Here is a 13,599-nt window from a genome sequence, read left to right on the forward strand (position 1 = left end):
AGCATATGCCCTGTTAATGCATCTCCAGCATCTGCTGTTCAATATCCTTCTCCAGCATCTCTGCTCTTTCCTAGCACAATATGATCCATCCTCTACTCTTCTCCTTCACCATCCAGCAACACCCATTCTTGCCCCTCCCCACCCACCCACCCATGGACCACCTATCTGAAACCGGTCCTCCTCCTTCTATGACTATTCGCTTGTGAGACTGTTAGTGCTTGAAACCCCCGAAAAGAACAGAAGGTAGAGAACTTCATTCTTCAGTGTTCACCTATCCATCTGTCTCTCACCCACCTAGCTCTTAACACTCCATTGCCCCATGTAAACTGCAGAAACCACACAGAAAAGGTGGTATATCAAAGCCCATCCCCTTTACCTAACCCACCCTACCCTCTTCCAGTGAGCCTCTCATTGGAATGCTTTTATACTGATATTTTGCCGATGATGTGGGTGGAGGAGGCTTGAGCATTTATGCTTTGCCTGAACAAACCTGAAGCTTTTTCTTCCCTTGAGTTAATACTCTCAGCCTTATAAGTGGAGCAAGTTTGTGATTGTTATTTGTACCGATATTTACATAACAACATAAAATTATAGCATAAAACTTTATTTATGAATGGCTGATTCTTTGCGGTCCTATGCAATTTACAAAAGATAAAAAACCAGCACATGAACTGTTGAATTTGTCAGCATTTGCTCATTTCTGATCTGAAAAAGAAGACATTTGCGTTGGAAAGATAATCAAAAAAATGTATTTTAATCAAGTTAAAAAAAATTTCCTCCGTTTTGTTTAATTTCTACTTTTAAAAGTGGAGTAACACGGCTACCAAAGCACTCTACTATCTGAAGTGCAAATATATATTTTTTAAAAAAACATCATAGTGAAGTCATAGAAGGGAAAAGAAAGAAAAAGAAACGAGAACCCGGCTCTGAAAGGGAACTACAACTCCCAGACAAACAACCGAGGGAGCGTCAACACCCATTTCTTTTTTTTTATTATTATTATTCCCGGTCGACCATACGAGCGCTCTCCCCCTCGACGCCCGCCTCCAGCCCTCTTAGCCCAATCAGAATTGAAAGCGTCGTGCGCCCTCGTATTTCCTCAGGCGCGCGATTGGTTGCGGAGAACATCCGGTCTCCAACAAGACGAGCGCTTACTGTTTCCGGTCCATCCTTGAGCCAGAGACCGAGGATGGCGGTGCCGGGAGGTTGGTGCCGTTTGGGCGCAGACGGTGTGTAAGGGGGGGGGGGAGGTTGGGTTTCGGGAAGTGAAGCGGGGGAGGGGGGGTGGCATTTAAGCCTTGTCTGCTTTGTTTGTTGGGGGGGGGGGGGGAGAGAGGTACGGACCGGTCTGGTATGTGGTACTGGTAGGGCCCGCATCCGGGTGGCCGGTTTCCCTCGTCCTGCAGGTGGTTTTTGCCATAGAAAGGGAGCTGAGCAAACCGGCGGGGGGTTGGGATAGGTCTTCGTCCACCATGTTCGTCGGGTTTTCTTTGTTTGACCCTTACAGGTCTAGGTGGTCCTCTTGGCCGACTCTTTTTTTTTTGTCTTTGGTGGGCTTTAAAGAAAAAAAAAATGTTGGTTTTACTTGATTGTATTTTGCCAAAGTAAGCATCTGTTTCAAGTGGGCGTTTGCTCCCATAGTTTGGTTCAGACAGAAGGACCTGGACGATATGGAAAGATGGTTACAAAAAAAAAAAAAAAAAGTGTCTTGTGGGAAGCAGCAGATAATTTCTGGCCGGTTAAAATGAAAATCCCTGATAATGGTTTTCAAGTCAGAGACCCGTTTCCTTATCTGGCTTTCTCAGAATTTTATCTTTTCTTATATTCTTATGCAACAGGGCACTTCGATTCGAAAGCTCCTTCTTTTCAGATGTTAACTTTGCTCATGCTTTGTGCCTAATAGAGTATCTACTTACCTTTGTAAAGGAGCAGGCCTTTGTCTTCAATTTACATAACTTTTCCCACTGTTTAAATCAGGTCAGAAAATGCACCTTATTTGTTTAAATATACCCTTAGAAACGAATGCTAACAAAGGGGTCTTTTTTAAAAAAATATATATATATACAGTATGTTAAATTGTGTATAAAATATTTGTAATATTGTCTCTAGCTGCCCCAAATAACTTTTGAGCACCACAGATCTTGTAAATGGCATCAAAATTGCATTTCTCTACAACCACTGCCAGAAACTCTTCCCCTTCCCAAGGCTATTGTGCCTCTTTTTCAGGAGTCTGCTAACAAAGGGGCTCTCTTTATTAAAGTTTAGTGCAGCTAATTCTGTTAGTATGCACTAAACTTTAGTGAAAAGGATCCAAGGTTACTTAAGTATTATGCTTTTATTTTAGAAGCACTAGTCGTATTTGAATGTGCATAATCTGCTATTTACATGTGCTTTGCATCCATGCCTAAATCCTGATTTTAGAAGGCCAGATTATACATTTTCAAATACTTGAATATGTGCATTTGGTACAGGGGCATGTTTTGGGCAGGACTAAGGTGGGTCAAAAAGACTATTTTTCATTTTAGCAGAGGAATTCTTTGTTCAGATTTACACCTTTTCCCAAGGATATCTAGATTTAAGAAAGTTGCTCATCTTGTGTAGCCTTTAGAAGGCTTAGGGGTGGGTGTTTGCTTGATCTGTTGGTGCATTCACCCCTGCCCTCTCAAAAAAGTGATACTGGCAAAAGATGTTGAGCTTTTTAACTTTGGGGAGGAAAATTCATGTGTTCAAAATTGGCTGACATAAACTTGTATGTTCTGAAATACCAGCATACTTATTGTGTTGGGGCAATGCTGTGATCCCACTTATTATTTTACACTCTGAAGAAGAGTATCCATTTTATAATCACACATGTAACTAGTGGATAAACAGATATACCTTTGCCAGTTCCTCTTCTGATCAACAAAAAGGAGGCTGCAAATTTCTCTAGATCCTTTCATTCTTAGTTGGTTATATAATTTACCCAAGTCTGGTGTGGTGGTCTGATAATTTTATTGATTATCTTCTGAGTTTGTAGACTGAATAACAATGAAAGTTGAAATGATAGATGAGTATATGCTCTCAAATATGCTGGATCTCAACATCAACTGATATTTTGGCTGTGCTTCCTTATAGCATTTCTGCAGCTTGTACATCCAAAGAGTTCCTTTGATGCAAATAGTTCATTACTATCACCTTTAGAAAAAAATGGGCTGAAGCAAAACGTACTGATGCTGAATTTCCCAGTGGGAATATTGTGTATACAATTTTTTGCCAAGTTGAAAAGCAAATCCCTTGCTCTCAGCGCATTTATCAGGTTCATGACTGCTCCCCTTGCTTCTTTTTAATTTTATTGTACACCACTCAGTTTTATAATGAGCGGTATGCCAAAACTTAAATGAAACTTGAACAGTCAGCACAGATTGCCTTTGAAATACCATATACCAGGGGTGTCCAACCTTGGCTCTCATCAGGTCGGGTTTTCAGGACTTCCCAAATGAATATGCATGAGATCTATTTGCATACAAATAGATTTCATGCAAATTCAGTGAGGAAGTCCTGAAAACTTGATTGGATTGCGGCTCTCAAGTACTGACGTTGGACAACCCTGCCGTATACCATCCAGCTCATCTGAAAACTTTGGTATGCTCCTAATCTCTCCTGTGCTCAGAGCTAGTTAAACAGCAAAATTATAAGAGTCCTCTCTCCCTCTAACCTCACATTAACCAGGCACATTAATGATCTGTGGTGTTCTTTCCAATTATTTCGTAAACATCTGAAAATGTGGCTATTTTTAAAAAAATGTAAATTCCGCTGCTCTCTATATAATCACTAATTCTTATTATATTTTCCTTTAAACTCTTGTAAACGGTGCCAAGTTCTATAGAGAACATGCGGTATATAAGCTTAAGGTTTACTTTAGTTCTTTCTAGTTTCCTTCTGTAGTAATCTGCTGGGAGTGACATGCCTCTTCTGAACAGCCTTAGCTTCTTGTGGGCAGTGTTCTGTTTCATGGACCTCTTCTGGATGGTCTATCATAGATGGTGCAGGGCTAGGATTTCGTAAAAGCAATTACCGTATATACTCAAATATAAGTTAATCCACTATAAGTCAAGAACCCCATTTTTCCCCCAAAAGGAGGAAAAACGGTTGCCTCAAATATGAGAGGGGCTTAATATTCAAGTGCCCTATCCTGCCAGGATCTGCACTCAGCGCTTCCTCCCTCCCAGGCTCTTCACTCCGTCTCCCTTCCCTCCCTCACTGCCCTGTACCATCTCCTGATGCCTTGCAAGCCTCCACTGGGTCTGCTGCCCGACCGGTGGTCCAGCAGTGGGCAGGGATATGAGGGATCCCCCTTCCTAGTTGAATCTCGCAACCCCCCCCCCTACTTGAAGCAGCCAATCAGCGGCCTCAATGAAGCAGGAGGGCAGGGAGATCGCTCCTGCTCCGTGCACTGGCTGGCTACCAGGGACCTGAAAGGTAAGTGGAGGAGATGGGAGGGAGGTGTGGTTGTTAATTTCGGTAGGTACAGGAGGCAGAAGGGATTTCTCCTGTCCCACGCATCGCGTGGCCACCATGGGGGTTTTTGGATTGGAATGGGAGATGGGGTATCGCCCCTATCCCGGCCCACCACTGGACCACCAGGTCTCAAGGAAGGCCTGGCGGAGGCCTGTAAACAGGTTTGGGAGGGGGATGGTCAGCACTGACTCGAATATAAACTGAGACCCCCCAGTTTTGGGCCATTTTTTGGCCCAAAAATCTTAATTTATATTTGAGTATAATAGCACAGGTTTAAAAAAAAAAAAAAAAGGCCATAAACTGCTATTAAAAAGAGACCAGGGGAACGTAATTGTTAATCAGTGAGGATAAGCAGCATGTAATCTGTATTCTCTTGATACATGTCAAGTATTTATGACCTGGCCTGAGCTGCCGCTGTCGGAAACAGGATGCTGGGCTTGATGAACCTTTGATCTGACCCAGTATGGCAATTCTTATGTTCTTAGCTGTGTTGAAGCAACACAGCATCAGGACAGCTATCCCCCTTTCTTGGGGGTTTAGGTGGAAAAGCAAAGAGATTCTTTTTCTTCCTTCCTGGTGATAGTGCCTTTGTATAAGCCTTTGGTGAGACCTTCTTTGGCGAACTGTGTGCATTTCTAGAGGTCTTGCTTTCAAAAAGATATAAACCTTATGGGTCAGTCCAGAAGGCAGCTACTAAAATGGTTAGTGATCTTCATCTTAAAGATATAGGGCTACAGGTTTAACATGAACAATCATGGGAAAAAATTAGGACACCCCATGAAATATTCAGTTCTTTCTTAAGAAATGTTCACAAATCTTTTTTTTTTTTTTTTAAATAATTTCTGGAAAAGAAAGTGATGTAATTGCTAGCATGTGGTACTGTCATGCACTGACTGACAGTAATGGCTACCACCATCTCTGCCCATGGCCTGCCCAGATAACCTCCTACCCTTGCTAAACAGCTAGAATTTTTACTGCATGGGCTTCTATGCCTTCAGTAGCTGCTTAATGCATCTCTGTAAGGTCTTAAAAGTTGACCAGTCTTTTCCATTAACTTTTGAAATTCAGAAAAACAAATTTCCTTTTTTTTTTTTTTTTGTTCAATTACAAACCCCAATGTTTATGCAGGAGCTTTGAGACTTACTAGCATAAATCAAGCGAGCACTACTAATTTGTATAAGGTCTTTTTGGACTTTAGTTGATTTGGTCATCATAATAATTGGAATAGAGCTACATGTAGTAGCCTTAATATGTCACTTTTCTCTAAATAGCTGGTGCTGTCTTTATGTGAACACAGTGAGTAATTAGGCAAAAGATACTTGTATAATGTATGATTCAAAATGTATCTCGGTGAAATGTATACCTTTGTTTTTTCTACCCTCAGAATTGGGCAAGTTGATACACACGCAGAATGGAATGCCATCGAGTACAGCCAGCGGTGGGATGGATCCCTTCCATGCTTGCAGTCTTCTCCAACAACTCAAGACTATGTATGATGAGGGACAGCTGACAGATATAGTAGTGCAAGTGGATAACGGGAAAACTTTTTCATGTCATAGAAATGTGCTTGCTGCAATCAGTCCTTACTTCAGGTATGGCTGATCAAATCTCATTACCATTACTGCCATCTCTTCCAGCACACATTTTAGGAGTTCAGGCTAGCGGTTTACAGCCCCGTTTTTAGAAAGGATGTGGATGTCAGAATAGAGAGATCCAAGTTAGGACAGCTCATGTTTCACTAGTATTTTGGAACAGAATGTGATGACGTACAGGCTGTTCTAAATTACAAGAGAAATGGATGTTTATGCACGAAGAACCTGATAGTGTCATCAAAGTTGCACATGCAAATTTGTGTGTATTGCTGATTTGCTTGTGCTACTTAATTGTTTAACAAGCTGATCAGCACTGATAATTAGTAATTAACAAGTGGCATTAATTAGAAGCTATGTGCACAACTTTCTAAGCGTATTCTGTAATGTGCATGTAAATTCTAGTGTGTGGCTCTCGGAGAAGTGTGGCCAGGGGAGGAGCATGGGTGTGTGAGGGTGTTAAGTTGATGACAGGTCAAAAGCGCGCAACGACAAAGGCGTGCCGACAACCCAGCGCAGACAACTGAGCGCAAGGCGGAAGGCGCTGAAGAAAAACAGTATTTTAAAGGGCTCCGACGGGGGGTGTGGGGGGGGGGGAACCCCCCCACTTTACTTAACAGAGATCGCGCCGGTGTTGTGGGGGGGTTTGGGGGGTTGTAACCCCCCACATTATACTGAAAACTTCACTTTTTCCCTAAAAAAAGAAGGAAAAAGTTAAGTTTCCAGTAAATGAGGGGGGTTACAACCCTCGAAACCCCCTCACAACGCCAGTGTGATCTCTATTAAGTAAAGTGGGGGGTTTCCCCCCCACACCCCCCGTCAGAGCCCTTTAAAATACTGTTTTTCTTCGGCGCCTTGCACTCAGTTGTCTGCGCTGGGTTGTCGGCACCGCTTTTGTCTATGAACCGTTCTGAGTAAGAATCTTCAGGTGACTTAAAATATTAGGTTTTGTTATGATAGTTTAATCTGGTATATAGTTCAAGACAGAATAAACATTTGTGGGTTACCTCACTGTTGGGCAAGTGACCAGACATATTCAGGGCTGGCATATACAATCCTTGCACATCTAATTGCAGGGACAGGCATGTGGGATCTCTTAGTGCTTAGAGGAGATGGTGGATGCTGCAGATGGGCCATTTGGCCTTTATCTGACATTATATTTCTATGATGCAAAAGATGCTAAAACTTATTCAATCCTTATTTCCCCTCTTCTTCTTTTTTAGATCTATGTTCACTAGTGGCCTTACGGAGAGTACCCAGAAAGAAGTTCAGCTAGTTGGTGTGGAAGCCGAGTCCATGCATTTAGTGCTGAACTATGCATATACCTCCAGAGTTGTGCTGACAGAGGTTAATGTCCAGGCTTTGTTCACTGCAGCTAGCATCTTCCAAATCCCCTCCTTACAAGACCAGTGTGCTTTGTTCATGATTAGTCGCTTAGATCCTCAGAACTGCACTGGCGTTTTTATATTCGCCGATCATTATGGACACCAGGAACTGAAAGATCGATCCCGGGACTACATTCGTAAAAAATTTCTGTGCGTCACCAAAGAGCAAGAGTTTTTGCAGCTAACGAAAGATCAGCTGGTGAGCATTTTGGATAGCGACGACCTAAATGTTGACAAAGAAGAATATGTTTATGAGAGCATTGTCAGATGGCTTGAATATGACCGAAATAGAAGAGAAATGCACCTTCCAGAAATATTTGCCAAATGTATTCGTATGCCTTTGATGGACGAGTCCTTTTTGGAAAAAATTCCACCTATGTACGCACAGGCAATGGACAAAAACTGTGTGCATAAAGGTAAAAGCAGTGCCAATGACTGCACGCAGCGGCTTGGAATGACTGCCTCGGAAATGATCATTTGTTTTGAAGCGGCCCACAAACACTCAGGGAAGAAACAAACCGTGCCTTGTTTCGATATTGTCACAGGAAGAGTGTTTAAACTATGCAAACCACCAAATGACTTGCGAGAAGTTGGCATTCTTGTGACGCCAGATAATGATATTTATATTGCAGGAGGCTGTCGGCCAAGTAACAGTGACGTCTGCATAGATCACAAAGCGGAGAGTGACTTTTGGATATATGATCACTCTAACAATAGGTGGTTGCCTAGAGCTTCCCTGCTGAGAGCCCGAATAGGCTGCAAATTAGTTTACTGCTCTGCTAAACTTTATGCAATTGGTGGCCGTGTTTATGAAGGAGATGGAAGAAACCCCTTAAAATCTGTTGAGTGCTATGATACCAGAGACAACTGTTGGACAGCTGTAAGCCTAATGCCCGCTGCAATGGAGTTTCATAGTGCTGTAGAATACAAGGATAAAATCTATATTTTGCAGGGTAAGCCTCTCGCTTTCTGGGGGGTTTGTAGCCGAGTCCAAGGCAGTGTGCACCAGCCCACCTATAGAAACACGTTTCAAGTTTATTTATTTCAAGTTTTATTTTAGTTTGATGAATCGCTTATTTAGTGTTAATAAGCGAGGTACAAAATTGATAAAAATATCAACATATATTTAGACATACAATTTAAAATATAAAATAATGGGTTAGACAAATAGACTTACAGACCGACTAATACACAAGGTAAGAGGGAACAGAACTACAATTCAATGTTTTAAATCAGTGGTTCCCAACCCTGTCCTGGAAGACCACCCGGCCAATAAGTGACAGGCATGCAAATCCGCTCCATGCATATTCATTAAGGCTATCCTGAAAACCCGATTGGCCTGGTGGTCCTCCAGGACAGGGTTGGGGACCACTGTTTTAAAGTATGGAGGAGAACCATATATGGAGGGAAAAGTGCAATCAAAGAAAAAAACGAATATAAAGTTTAAATGTAATTTAAAGATTAAAAGCATATTTAAAAAGAAAACTCTTTAAATTACTTTTAAAACGACTCAAGTCATTTTCCTCTGTCATTTCATAAATATTTTGAAACCTCTACTCAGTTTATCACAGAGTGAATATCTTTAATTAAACATGCATCCTGTACTTCATAAAATAAATACATAATAGTGAAGTGCTCAGACCAACCACCAAAGTGCTCAATAGGGTCGAACAATAGTGGCTCTCAGGACCATCGCAGCACTTTTTAATAGTCCTGTACCGTTGTGTAAGAAACACAAGCTAGAACATACACTTAATCTCTTCTTGTTGTTTTGTGCTAAAACTGGCTCCTAATCCAGCTGGCGGTATTACTGCAAACTCGGCCACCTCTTGCTGTTCCCCTGTGAGTTATGAAAACGTACTACACATCCCTGCTGCAGGGGTTTATACAGCAGTTTTAGTATGCAGTAATACTGCCAACTGGTCAGGAGCCAGTTTAAGTGAAAAAGAACATGAAAAGATAAGTGTTTATGTTCTAGCTTGTGTTTCTACCAGGGTGCTGGGAGACTATTAAAGTTCCGTGATGGTCCCGATAGCCACTATTGTTCGACCCTATTGAGCACTTGATGGTTGGTCTGAGCACTTCACTATTATGTATTTATTTTATGATGCATGTTTAATTCAAGATATTCACTCTGCGATAAAACTGTGAGTAGAGGATTTAATTGACACAGAGTTATTAAATTTAGTATTACTCCCTAGAAAACTGTGTTTGATAAATATTTGAAAGAAATATGATGGATAAAGATCAGAGATCTCATATAGTCTGCCAGTTGATTTATCTGGCTTTCCCTCCACCACTTCTCAGCAAACAATCTCTGTTTGTTCTAATGTCTCTTTAAATATGGCATCGTTCCACACTTTCCATGTTGTGCTTATGTAAACTGATGGCTTTCAGTATGTACATAATCCTGCTTATAGGGTTTTAGTATGCTTTTGATTGGAGTCATTCATTTGTAAATGGGGTGATGAGTAGCCAGTTTTGTGACTAATGTAGCAGATTTAAAATGCTGAATATCCTTTTTTTCATATCTTGGGTCCATAAGCAGTCTGCAAAAGTTACATGTTTGAACTTCTGTTGCCTTTTAAAATATTTTTTTTTCTTCACATGGACTGTTGTATTAACAAATGTGTTTGCTTTAGCACAGTGGTCTCCAACAAGCAGCTGCACAGTCCATTTTTTGCTGCCCTCGAATCTAGTGACCTTTGGCTGCTACTGCGGTTAGAGAGAAGACCCAGTAGAGCTTTGTGGGGTCTTTTGCTGACTGCATTGAAGCACATACATGGGGGAGAGGCAAGTCAACCAGCATGCATGCATGCAAATGCCAGTCAACTTGCCCCGCTCACCGTGCATGCGTGTCAGTGTGACCACCATCGCACACAACCCAGTGGAGCTTCGTGAGGTGTTTTTTTCTGTCTGCATAACATAACAAAATGCATTTATATACTGCAGTACCTTAGGAGTAGAGAATGGCACGGTGACAAAATTCGTCCCCGCAGATAACCGCAGGAAATAATCCCATGTCATTTTTTAGTGTCTATCTCCACCTCAGTCCTTCTTCACCAGTGTTCTTCAATGCAAGGCTTGAGGGTCAGTGGTTGTGGCCATACTCTGATTCTTCCCTCTCTCTCTAAAGAATGACATGAAGATGGTTTACCGTGGTTACCCACGGGGACGGTGATGAATTTTGTCACCGTGTCATTCTTTGCTTAGGAGTTCTCTGCAGTTTACAAAAGAAAATTGAAATAGTAACAATAAAAACAAATGACCTAGAAATTACAAAAGTTTCTTAAATAAGTAGGTTTTCAATAATTTTCTGAACTGCTGGTAAGAGACAGAGCTAACGGATTTATAAACTTTGTCACAAGAAGTTGCCTGAAAAGATAGTCGTTGAAAATAGCTCTTTACCGATGGAAAAGCAAACAAATTACAATTATGTCTTGGACGTTGTGAATTAAAGAATAAAAAATGATCCACGAGATAATCGGGTGCTAAACTCTATAAGTAGCGGCAAAACCTCCGGACCATGCACCTCTGCTCCATCTTGACCCTGAAAAAGTAAGCAAAGTAGAATTTCAGGTTGCTGGTAAGCATACGCTTCCCACTTTAATATTGGCTTGATAGGTTTGAAAATTAGAGCGAAGATCTGTGGTATTTTGCGCCAAAGTGGCCTGGCAGGCCTCAGTGGAACATAGTGGCTGTGTTGTGCACCCTCTTCGCTTGTACTTACTGCATGATGTTGCACTGTTGGATCACGGTATGCTTGTAGAATCAAAATGTAATATTTAAACTTGTAAGCCTAAAGGGCCAGATTCTGTAATGGGTGCCTAAAGTTTGGTGCCATTACATGTCAGTCACATTTAGGCTCACATTACAGAATTGTGCCCAACTTAAAACTTAGGCGCCTATAATTTAGGTCAGGGTTTTAAAGACCCACATTATAGGCACCCAAGTCCTTTAGAGAATTGCGCCTAGTGGTGTCTAAGTCTTTTTCCACCCCTAAACACGTCTACTTTGGTGTTAGGTGCTCGGTGCTCCTGTCTTTTCTAGAATCATGCCTAAGAAGATAGGTTTGTCCTATTTAAACCTCAGACATTTAGTTTGGTGAGCTCATGACTGCTGCAGTGAGAGTGAACACCATGGTGAGATCAAAAGAGCTGTCTGAGGCCTTCAGAAAGAAGATTGTAGCAGCTTATTAGTCTGATAAGGGATTTAAAAAAGATCTCTCAATTTAAATTTTATTTATTTTTTTCCATTATGAGCTTGTCAAAATCTCATTGAAGCCAGTGTACTAATTAGGTGCCTAACTTAAGGTGCTGTTTATAGAATTCCCCAGAGTTTTTTGGGTGGCCCCTGGAGCTTTCGCATGTCCACTTTGTGGCCCTTTACATAGAAAAATGTTGGAGACCAGTACCCTAACAGAAGTCCTTAAAATCTCCTCCCTCCCTCCACCCCATCCTTGTTTCTGGTGGTTTCAGACACCTTTTCCCAGAGATGGTCCCAAATGGTTTACATGGCAGCCACTTTTTGTTCTCTTACCTTTCCAAGTCTGGTATTGGATCTCGTGTAAGTATGGCTGCTGCATTTTCCATTATTTGATAATGCCTGCAAATCGCTATATGGTAAACAAATGTATTTCAGTATAACTAGAGAAACCCAAAAAAACTCTGGAGTGAAGATGTTCCTAAATGGACTTTATTTGAAAGTGTCAAAGTTCCAAAGGTACACTGAAATCATCCACATAAAATAATTCCATCCACATAAAAGTAAATCATCCACATAAGAGCCTTAAAGGACCTAGTCCGCTAGGGATACAGGACCCAATACGGTCCGCGTTTCGACAAAAAGTCTTCTTCAGGGGTCCTATAAAGGTGAATACGTGGGAAACAATTATGTGGTGAGCCAGAAGTGCAAATGCAAGCAGTGTCTCACTTCCGGCTCACCACACAATTGTTTCCCACATATTCACCTTTATAGGACCTTTATGTGGATGATTTCAGTGTACCTTTGGAACTTTGACACTTTCAAATAAAGTCCATTTAGGAACATCGTCACTCCACAGAGTTTTTTTTGTTTTTTTTTCTCTGGATTTTCTTCTTTGTGGATATTTTGGGGTCAATTCCTTTTGTTTTTTCAATATAACTAGTCGGCACAATTTTTTTATGCTTTGCTATAATCTTTCATTATGATGACATGATCTCTTGTATGGAACTATTTTTATTTACATTTTCTGTTTCCAGAATATATTACATTTTGACTTTGTTGCATCTAATGCAGTGAATTGTGTGGTACTAGAATACATTTTTGTAAAACTTAAAGATTTTTTTTTTTTTTTAAACCCCATTTAGGAGAAGTTTTTCTCTGCTATGATCCTCAGAAAGACTACTGGGGTTATTTAACACCAATGACTGTGCCAAGAATCCAAGGCTTGGCAGCAGTATACAAAGACTCGATCTACTATATAGCTGGAACCTGTGGAAACCATCAGCGTGTGCTTACTGTAGAGGCCTATAACATTGAGCAGAACAAATGGACTCGCAAGAGAGACCTTCCTTGTGAGCAGTCCTCAAATCCTTACATTAAACTTTTGCTTCTCAAGAATAGACTTCATTTGTTTGTCAGAGCCACCCAAGTCAGTGTGGAAGAACACGTTTTCCGAACCAGCAGGAAGAATTCTCTCTACCAGTATGATGAAGTTTCTGACCAGTGGAATAAAGTCTACGAGACACCAGACAAGCTCTGGGACCTCGGTCGGAATTTTGAATGTGCCGTTGCTAAATTGTATCCACAGTGTCTCCTAAGAGTTCTCTGAATTCTGTTCTGTTGCTTTGTTGATGGTACAAAGATGGAAAAAAACCCAAAATTGTCAGTGTATGTATATATATATATGTGTGTATATATACACACACCAACACACCACACACCAATACACCACACACCAACACACCACACAGTAAAACCTTGGTTTGCGAGCATAATTCGTTCCGGAAACATGCTTGAAATCCAAAGCACTCGTATATCGAAACGAATTTCCCCATAAAAAATAACGGAAACTCAGATGATTCGTTCTACAACTCAAAAAATTTAATAGAAAATACTGTACTATAGTACATTTAAAACAGTCATTA

At 41.1% G+C, this 13,599-nt stretch overlaps 2 protein-coding genes across 3 annotated transcripts in view; both read left to right on the forward strand.

Annotated features, from left to right (window-relative positions):
• The first annotated feature begins 1,139 nt into the window (after window positions 1-1,139).
• Window positions 1,140-13,422, forward strand: KBTBD8 (kelch repeat and BTB domain containing 8). Of its 2 annotated transcripts, none has more exons than XM_033926727.1 (4): window positions 1,140-1,229; window positions 5,882-6,089; window positions 7,310-8,424; window positions 12,820-13,422. In XM_033926727.1, exons 1-4 carry the CDS (start codon window positions 1,190-1,192, stop codon window positions 13,281-13,283), a joined length of 1,827 nt encoding a protein of 608 aa, XP_033782618.1. In that variant the 5' UTR covers window positions 1,140-1,189; the 3' UTR covers window positions 13,284-13,422. The 2 variants fall into 2 exon arrangements, with proteins under 2 accessions (XP_033782618.1, XP_033782619.1); XM_033926728.1 differs by having other exon boundaries at window positions 1,143-1,205.
• Window positions 8,325-13,599, forward strand: part of LOC117351444 (monocarboxylate transporter 2-like) — a 36,579-nt gene continuing 31,304 nt past the window's right edge. Inside the window, exon 1 of the mRNA XM_033926729.1 lies at window positions 8,325-8,424. The gene's annotated coding sequence lies outside the window, so the exon portion shown is untranslated. The remainder of the gene's footprint in view (window positions 8,425-13,599) is intronic.

The sequence above is a fragment of the Geotrypetes seraphini genome, chromosome 17 (assembly GCF_902459505.1).
Source record: "Geotrypetes seraphini chromosome 17, aGeoSer1.1, whole genome shotgun sequence".
In the NCBI taxonomy this organism is placed as follows: domain Eukaryota; kingdom Metazoa; phylum Chordata; class Amphibia; order Gymnophiona; family Dermophiidae; genus Geotrypetes; species Geotrypetes seraphini.

Coding starts and splice junctions, on each gene's coding strand:
- KBTBD8 (XM_033926727.1), top strand. CDS start 1,190: ATGGCGGTGCCGGGAGGTTGGTGCCGTTTGGGCGCAGACG. Junction 1,230..5,881: donor GTGCCGTTTGGGCGCAGACG/GTGTGTAAGGGG, acceptor TTCTACCCTCAG/AATTGGGCAAGTTGATACAC. Junction 8,425..12,819: donor TAAAATCTATATTTTGCAGG/GTAAGCCTCTCG, acceptor AACCCCATTTAG/GAGAAGTTTTTCTCTGCTAT.